Genomic DNA, 9,633 nt, shown 5'->3' with positions numbered 1-9,633 from the left:
TTATATAACGTCGTGGTATTTATGTTCATACGACGCCAATAGTAATACACCGTCGTGGTATTAACATTCACACGACGTAAAACAATACTGTCGTCTATATTAGATTCCAACCCTAGTTTCTTTTTCTTTATATTTTATCAAATAAGGAAAAACAAAAACCATTGTTCAGAGAAATCAAACCTGCAATTAAACAAGCAAATAAAAAAAAGACTATTATTTTAAAAACAACTTTGTCAATTTTCAGACGACGGTAGAACGACTGACGAACCGTCGTGGTCTACATATTTAACCACGTAAATAAGAACTACCGTCGCCTTATTTAGTTGAGGTAGTTGTCTTCAAAGTTGGAAACTTTCCCTCTTTGTCTGTATATTTTATCAAACTTGGAAAGAAGTAAAATGATTTTGGCCAGAAAAAAGGTAAAAAGATTTTTCAAACAAAAAACATATGAGCATGCAAAACAGTAACCAAAATAGTGAAAATGAAAGCTTACCTATTGCGTGCCATGAAAGCAAGAGGAAGATGATCGATGTTTAAGTTCAGAGACGACGAAGAAGACGAGAGGAAGACGATGAGAAACTCTGACAGTGCTCTGCCAGGAAAAAAGACGAAAAGTTTTCTCTGGGAGATTGAAATTTTTAATCGGGTTTGGAAACAGTGCATGTGTAAGTCGAAAAGTTGATACATATAAAACCGTTTCAAAAAAATAATAAGGCGGTTACATATAACTACGTCGTTTTTAACTAACACGACGAAATATTTGTTTTGCGACGTGGAATCCTTACATTTAACGTCGTCACGTTTAATATAACCGACGTGGATTTGAATTTTTAAATTATGAATAGAATTTTTTTTCCCGTGACCTTTCAGTTTATTTTTCAATTACAGTGAGTTATAAATAGAGTTTTTTTTCCGGAGGAAATTTAAAATGAAGGAAATTAATGTTCTGGAATATGTAAAGTTTTTTTTTTGGATGACAGATTTAAATAAAATAAGAATATAAAAACAACGACTGTTTTTGTTTTACTGTCGTCGTTTTACGTCGTCTTAAGTAATACTAAGACGACGTAATATATTTGTTGAGCGACGTAATATATTTTTTAAACGTCGTTAGAAATTAAAAATTAAGACGTAATATATTAGAAATTAAGACGACGGTTTAAATTAAATGTACGACGTATAAAATGAATAAATACGACTTTAAATTTTATAGTACAATTTAAAGATAACGTCGTAGAACTATATGATAATGACGTCGATATATTTATATTTTCCGTCGTTTTAAATTAATTTAATACGGCGATATTTTTTATTTTAAAGCCGTGGATTTGTTTGTAATTTTACGGCGTTTTATACGAAAACCTCGTCGTTTTATTTTATGAGTAAAAACGGCAGTTTTTATTGAAATCGTCGTCTTTAATTTCTACGTCGGTCAGTTAATAACTTCTGCCGTTCTTTGGTGGCTTTGATTTTACACAGCGGAAATCTGTTTCAAAAAGACGTCGGTTGTTTAATTAGGTACGTCGTTGTTTTTGAACAGCCATTTGAATCTCCATTTTTAGTTGTCTAGGGTGGTATTACACGACGGTGTTTTTAGAACCGTCGTCTTTTTAAAAACCACGACGGTTTTCACTTAGACCGTCGTTGTTTTCTGGTCGTCTTTTTCACTTTTTGTAGTAGTGTTAAAATCTTAACTATTTGATTAATCTAATGAAGATTAATTATTCCACCTTAGAATAGTTGTATTATATTTAAACTCACAATTTGCACTGTTTCAAAGAACAAAGTGGCACCAAAACGGCAATAAATAATCAATATTTGTTTTGGTAAATAGTAATAATGATATTGATAATGTATGTGCCAAAAGAGTAACGCTACACTTACCATATTTTTATCCCACATTTCTATACCACATGATGTGGCATGTCCATATTATATGTCACATTAATTAAATCAATGAAGTGTATTTTAATTAGGACAATTAGAAAATCAAATACTGGAATAAATCATAAAAGAAAAGAAAAGAAAATATTAAATAATTTTAATTAATGTGGCTGTCCACCTCATCTGCCACATAAGATGGTATAAGGATGTGGTATACAAATGTGGTAAGAGTAGCATTATTCGTGCCAAAAAAAGGTTTTTTAGAGGAATAATGCTACACTTACCACATTTGTATACCACATTCTCATACCACCTTATACGGCAGATGAGATGGATAACCACATCATTTAAAATTATTTAATATTTTCTTTTATTTTATGATTTATTAATACTTAAAAAAAAACTGTTAATTAAAATTTCTTTATTAAAACACACTTCATCGATTTAATTGATGTGACATATAATATGAACATGCACATTATATGGTATAAAAATGTGGAATATAAATGTGGTAAGTATAGCATTACTCTTTTTAGAGAAAGCAGGAGCCGAAAAAAGGTTAATTGCTTGATATCAAGCCTAACAATTGATTGAGAGTATTATATTGGATTGTCTTAAGATTGTTTCCTATGTGAATCGAACCCGGGTGCACTTGGGGGGAGGGAGAGTTTGGCCCACTTTTCAACTGTGGTGCTACCCTATGTTCGTTATTGATGTGTTATCTACTTGAATAAATTACTAATTTTGACAAAAATAAACAATAAAAACATATATATTATGGAATTTTACTACTCTTTTTTTACTTATTTTTCCATATATTCATATCAACTTGTTACTATGTTCTATAAACCTCATGGATTACCATAAAAATGCAAATCATACACAATTTCTTTTGAGGCCATATATGGTACCAAATTATCAACTATTAAAAGCATGATTTGTCTCTCAGTGTATTTTCACCAAAACAAAAACTTCAAACAATCATGGCTTCGTTCATTAGAAATGTACTGCTCGCAGTTCTGGTTTTGTTGTTCACAATTACAATTTGTGGTGCAGATATTGGTCCCAAGGAAAGACATATGCTAGAGTGACAAATGATTTGGGCGGAGGCTTGACCCTCACCGTTCACTGCAAATCCAAAAACGACGATCTTGGTGTCAAAGTGCTCCCCCTCTCCTGATTGGTCGTTCGAATTCAGTTTTAGACCTAACGCCTTCACGGTGAATACACTATTCTTCGGTAGTTTTGAGTGGCCAGACTATTTTGATGTCTATATAGACAAGAGAGACGGACCAAATTGTAGTAAATGTTTCTACAAGATACGACCAAATGGCCCATGCAGGTTTAACTTTGATACCAACCAATACGACATTTGCTTTAAATATGGAACCCTAACTAATTGCATCGTCTGGATTCAAGTCATTTTTTGTTTGTGGTAGTTGAGTGAGATGAAGAATGAGTACCAACCAACCATCATGTATTTGCTTATATCTTCAACCGATAATAAGTTCGATTGTCTTTGTATTACCTTTTCAAATGAATTTGATTGTTTTGGGTGGGGAGTGGGTTGATTTTCGAAAATTCAGTTCAAATTGTGGCACGAAATTGGAGACGGGTCTATACCCAGTGAATAGAATATTATGTATTGAGACGTATATAACATGAATTTATTAATAACACAAAGTCACAACAAAAGTAATACTCGTAATAGGTACTCTGTTTTTGTCCTTAATGCCTGCTTTTAATTTCAATGATCCATGCATAATTATTAATTAAGGTAACGGATCCTCTCTTGGAACTTTTATTCTTCACATTTCAATCTTCAAGAAAAGTCATGAACTGACTAAAAAGAATGATCGAATGGAATAAGCAGTGTGGAACAATAAGATCCCTATAAACATAATCTAGATTGGAAGATGTTTGGTCACCCATATACCACAATTCTTTGAGCTTTATTTTTATTTTTATCAAGACGTACCTACTGGTATAAAACTTCATCTTCATGATAATATTTTTCTTTCATTTTTCGCAAGGTTGAATGAACTGGTAAATAAACTAAAAGTATATATAGAGAGAGAGAGAGAGAGTTTTTCCACGTTAAAGAAATCTTTATTGTAAGAAAAGTCTAGACATCATCCCTATCCCTATGGTTGCCCAATAATGTATTTCAACAATTGGAAAATGTCCACACGTCATCCCTAAATCCTAAATTGGTCGGCTAGGATTAGGATGTCCTTGTTTTAAGAAAAATAAGGACACCTCATTTCTAATTTGTAATTTAAGATAAATTTTCTAGTGTGACGGTTACACCGCCACGTGATGTTAGTAATTCATAAATTATAATATGGGCAGACGATGAGGTTGATATGTCATGGACTTATGGTATAATAATATGAATAAATATGTACACATGTATAACATGAATGGAGTGGTAACATCACGTGATGTTGTTACCATCACGACGAATTTAATCATTAGAATGATTTAATTTTTAGGTTCTCTTTCAAAGATGATCCATGCAAAAAATAAGCTAAATCAAGAATTGTTTAACCATTTGATTATCCGCAATAGTGTTTCAGTTTTATCTAGCAAACTATGTTTATTTTGCACATTTTAGAAACCTTATTATATAAATTCTTTCTTTTCTTGTTTATTTAAGCTAAATACTTTTGAGATGGGAATGGAACGAGTCAGATTGGGTCGGGTTTTGCCATTATCATCCACACCCTTCTGTCTAAATGAAGAGTCCATTAGGCAATGGCGAAATTAGGAAGTTCCAAATGAGTGGGCTAAAGTTTAACTGTAGACGTCCCTGAACTTTGCCTCGAGTTGCAATTAGGTCCTCGAACTTTTTTTTTGAGATAATTACATCTGTTAACTTGATAAATAGTTTCAATTGGGTCATACCGTCCAACTCTGTCAATTTATCTGTCAAAATGAAGGTGTAAAAAGGTCCTTTCGGGTTCTTCATTCATCATTGACCCCAACTCCACTTTCTTCATCCATCATCAACCCCAACAATCCCACTTCCATCTTCACAAGTTTACAATACAAATCCATAGAGAAAAGGAGAAGGTTTACTTAAGAGTAAGTAATTAAAAGGACTTGAACAAATTTAGGAATCTCTTCTCTTCTGCCGTTGTGGAGCAAGAGTAATAAATAGAAGGATAAGCTCCCTCAAGAATCTCTCTTCCAAAAAGGCAGCCATACCCGCCACTACCCCTACTTCGCGACAGAGAGCCTTTAGTGACCCCAAAACTCATAAACCCCCAAGCACAACGCCACTGTAAAACCACCCTCGTCCCCACCCGAGATCTACCCCGGCCTCACCTGAGACCCATCCAGATCCTTTTTATTTCTCTCTCTCTCTCTCTCTCTCTACAAATTCAAAAATTGAAAAAGAAAAAAAAAATCGAACACTTTGCATCTTGCGGGGGTGAGGTTGCGGGTTGGGAGATGGGGGGTGGGTTGCAGGTTGGGTTGGGATCTGGGTTTTGAGGTGGTGGGATAAGAAGGTGGGGAAAAGGGTTACAGAAGAGAGGGAGAGGCAAAGCAAAAGAGAGAGAGAGAGGGATTTGGATTTTTTATTTTTAAGTTTATTTATTAGTTAAATTTTTTTGTTTCACTTTTTCAGTTTTTTTTTCTTCAATTTTAAAATTTTAAAATATTTTAATTGAAATGGACTGTTTTAGCCCTCAAATTAATAGCCAAATTGACGGAAGGACTCAATTAAAACGGATGAGAGAGTTGGATAACCTAATTGCCTCAAAAAAAAGTTCGGGGACCCAATGGCAACTAGAGGTAAAGTTCAGGAACCTCTACAGTTAAAAACCCAATTTGATATATCTCAAAATTGAAGATGCATATGGGTAGAAATTGTAGTACAAAAGAAATCATTACAAGGGAAAAAAAAAGGATTATTCGCAGCAATGGTCCCTCAACTATACCAGTAGTTGAATTTGTGTCATTGAACTCAATTATTAGTTGCAGAGGTCACTCAATTGGCTGTTGTGTTGCACCATTGGTCCTTCCGTCAAACTCTGTTGAATTTTCTGTCAAAAGTGACGGTAAATTTGGAAATTTATCCACAACTCTCCATTGTCGCAACCCAATCCTTGCTTCTCCTCCCTTGTACAGAAATCTGGGTAGAAAAAAGAAAAGAGAGACAACTCGATTGCTTCTCCTCCCTTGTACTAAACTCGCCACCCAATCCTTCCTCCCAACCCTTACTATAAACCATCAACCATAAACATTCATAAATTGGGGGGGGGTTGAGAGAGATTAAAGGGAAAAGGGGAGGTTGAGAGAGAGAGAGAGAGAGAGAGAGAGAGTGTGTGTGTGTGTGTGTGTGTGTGTGTGTGTGTGTGTGTGTGTGCGCTCGCCTCTTCCTTCCTATATTACAACTATTAGTATTAGTGAGGGATATGGAGATGGGTTTGGGAATTGTGTGTGTGTATATAAGAGGTAAGAGATTTTCACATAAATGGGGGAGCAACAGGTTGTAGGAGTTGCCTGCTGGTTGGGTATCACATATATAAGAGGAAAGGGGTTTCAGGAGAGAGAGAGAGAGAGAGAGAGAGAGAGAGAGAGAAGTGAAGGGCTCTCTTTGGGTTTCTTTTGTTTTTTCCATTACAAATCTAAAACATGTTGGGATTTTTATTTTACGATTTAAGATTGAAAAATCTAAGCTCGAAAGCTCAAATTTCAAGCTTGAAATTGTTATTAAAACTGAAGAAAGCTCTGGGAGGAGAGGGAGGGTTGTGGAGGAAGGGGAGGGTTGTGGAGGAGAGGGAGGGTTGTGGATGAATTTCCGAACTTACCCTCACTTTTGACAAAAAATTTAACAGAGTTTGACGGAATGACCAATGGTGCAATACAACTGCCAATTGAGTGACCTCTGCAACTAATAATTGAGTTCAATGACCCAAATGCAACTACGGGTATAATTGAAGGACCATTGCTGGGAATAACCTAAAAAAAAAAGACAGCTTTGACAAAAAAACCAATTAAATATTAAGGAGCACGCAGTTGAGAATAACAAAGCATTAAAAATTTATGAGTGTTAGAAAGCATTAGTGAGCATTAAACATAACTCAAAGGAAAAACGAAGCTTAATATCTTTTAAAGAAAAGTTAAAATTGGAGACAATGAAATCCTAAACAAACCACACAGTGGCTCATTATGCCAAATTCCACGGTCATGACTCCATTACAAAATAAAATGACAACAGTGACCATTATTTAGTGATATTCACCACTTTTTTTCTTCTTGGTGGTCATGTGGTATAATTAAAATACAATTTCAAAATTTTGTCTCGGGAGCCCAAGGGTAGTTCCGCGGTTGCCATCAGGTATATGATAACCTTTTTTTATTAAATATTTTCCTAATAAAATGGTAAAAAATCAGAGTTTAGTACATGTAAAATGCAAAAAAACACATACCTAATTTGTGTGTTTGTACCAGCCAATTGTTCTGAAAAGATTGCCTAATTTTCATGTCCTTTATTTGATTAAATAGAATGTACATAGTTACAAATTGCTTTTTCTTTTCTCTTTTTATTTTTTATTTTTTTTATTTTTTTCTGTTAGCCGATTTCTTCCCTTGCTTGCCCTCTAATTTTGGTATTTCCTGGCTCGTGGGATACTAGGATTTATGAGATGCTATATATTTCAGTATCTTGTAGATTTTTATTGATCTGCATACTAGGAATTAATCACGATCGCTTTCTTTGCTTCGTATATATGATGATACAATTAAGGATACATAATTCGAGAAGTTTATGATTTATCAATGAATTAGACGAACACAAAATCTTGATGAGCTGGAGTGGATTATCAAAATCTCTAATAAGCAGTGAATCTGAAAGGAGGCCCTATATTCTTCCTTCCGGAGATGTTCATGTAAAAACACACATCATATCATATCATATCATATCATGTCATATATATATATCACAACAAACACCTAAAAACATGACAAAATATCTGTGACAATTTGATCTTTCTCTGATTTTTCCCTGATTTTGTATGCCTTGTTTGGTTATATATTCAGCAAAGGGCTGTGTTTGTTATTTCGTGGCTTAATTTGTCTGGACTTCGAGAGATTTAATTGAGAATGGCTGCTGTTTCTGCTTCTCCTCCTTCTTCTTCTTCTTCTGCTGCTGCATCAATGGAGTTGGACAGTGGTGATAAAGTACCACATGTTTTGGCTGTTGATGATAGTTTTGTCGACCGCAAAATCATTGAAAGGTTACTCACCCACTCCGCTTGCAAAGGTATATTTATAATCTCTCTCTTTTTCTTCTTTTTGACTAATCTATCTCTTTTTCTTTTCCTTTGAAAAATTAATTAGTGGCCGTAACGTGGTGTTACAAATTGTTAAAATTATAAATAACATATGTTGGATTTTAGATTTAGTCATAATGATTGTATATCTGTGATATAATTTAAGTGAACTTGTAAAAATATCGGTCGCCTTAAAAGAAAATAGAGAAGAAGCTTTAGCACCACCAAACTAGTGTGGTTTAATATGAGGAGCGTCAGTTAATAGGGAGCTAGCTATCCCTTGTTGGTATTTTCTATGATTTTGATCTTTGCCATATCGTTTAACAGAATTTTTTATTATAGAGAAACAGAAAATTTATTTACTCATTATTTATATAATTATGGTATAAATTTTAGTAATAATATTGGGGTTCCTGTTATGGCAGTGACCACAGCAGAGAACGCACATGGAGCATTGGAACTCTTGGGCCTGGCAGACGGGCAACAAAACTTTAGCAACACCGTAAGTCAATTGACCTTAAGTAGATTTTGTCAACCTCATCTGCCTTTATTATTATTTTTTTTTTCATTTGAAATATTTGGGGGTGTAACTGTTACACTGCCACGTGATGAACGTTTGGAAATTTAATGTGCATTCGTGTCTTTGCAGGTTTCAAATGTAAACATGATAATCACGGATTACTGTATGCCAGGAATGACAGGGTATGAGCTTCTAAAAAAAATTAAGGTAATGTTAACTTCTGATTGAACCCCTAATATTGCAAAACCGATCACTCATTTAATCAATGACTTGAACATTTAACATTCCATGTGAAACATGAAATTCATGAGATAACCATTTGGTATGCCGTTATAGTTTGACTAATTAATCTAATTAATCTAACCCTGCCAATTAACTCTCCCTCTAAACAGGAATCACCAAAAGTGAAGCAGATACCAGTAATTGTTGTTTCATCTGAGAACATACCCACCAGAATTGAGAAGTAAGCAACTTGCAATTCAACTACCAATTTATATATTTTGTCCCTCATTCATTCTAAATTTCTCTTTTTTTTCTTTCTTAAATAATGAAATTAATTAGTAGTTAATTACTGATCCCTCAGATTTATTGGCCTGAATAGGTGCCTTGAGGAAGGAGCTGAGGAGTTCTTGTTGAAGCCTCTCCGGCTATCAGATGTTAAGAAATTGAGATGCCATTTGACGTCGAATGCCGGAAACAATAGTGATGAAGGGCTGATTTGTGTAGGAAGATGATTATAGAGACAAGATTTATACAAGAAAAGAAAGTGTAGGAAAGGCTTAAAGTAATACCTAGCTAGCTATCAATACTTCAAACTTGTTTGATGCAATGTAATCATTGTTAACTTTTCGGTCAGAAGGAAAATTACATTAAAAGAGTGATCATTGTTAATTTCTTTACATTAAAAGAGTGATCATGGTTAATTTCTTTTCTTCGAATCCTATT

At 34.2% G+C, this 9,633-nt stretch overlaps 1 protein-coding gene across 1 annotated transcript; it reads left to right on the top strand.

The window, feature by feature from the left end:
- The first annotated feature begins 7,998 nt into the window (after positions 1–7,998).
- LOC117630233 (two-component response regulator ARR17-like) lies at positions 7,999–9,422 on the top strand. The gene is made up of 5 exons (XM_034362977.1): positions 7,999–8,158; positions 8,594–8,670; positions 8,818–8,895; positions 9,081–9,151; positions 9,290–9,422. Exons 1-5 carry the CDS (start codon positions 7,999–8,001, stop codon positions 9,420–9,422), a joined length of 519 nt encoding a protein of 172 aa, XP_034218868.1.
- Positions 9,423–9,633: the final 211 nt, after the last annotated feature.

This window comes from Prunus dulcis, chromosome 6 (assembly GCF_902201215.1).
Source record: "Prunus dulcis chromosome 6, ALMONDv2, whole genome shotgun sequence".
In the NCBI taxonomy this organism is placed as follows: Eukaryota; Viridiplantae; Streptophyta; class Magnoliopsida; order Rosales; family Rosaceae; genus Prunus; species Prunus dulcis.
This window is presented reverse-complemented; position numbering and strand designations above follow the sequence as displayed.

What these genes read in the sequence shown, in the direction of transcription:
- LOC117630233 (XM_034362977.1), top strand. Translation starts at nt 7,999, where the DNA reads ATGGCTGCTGTTTCTGCTTCTCCTCCTTCTTCTTCTTCTTCTGCTGCT. An exon ending in AACAAAACTTTAGCAACACC is followed by an intron (nt 8,671 to 8,817) that starts GTAAGTCAATTG and finishes GTGTCTTTGCAG; the next exon opens with GTTTCAAATGTAAACATGAT. An exon ending in ATACCCACCAGAATTGAGAA is followed by an intron (nt 9,152 to 9,289) that starts GTAAGCAACTTG and finishes TGGCCTGAATAG; the next exon opens with GTGCCTTGAGGAAGGAGCTG.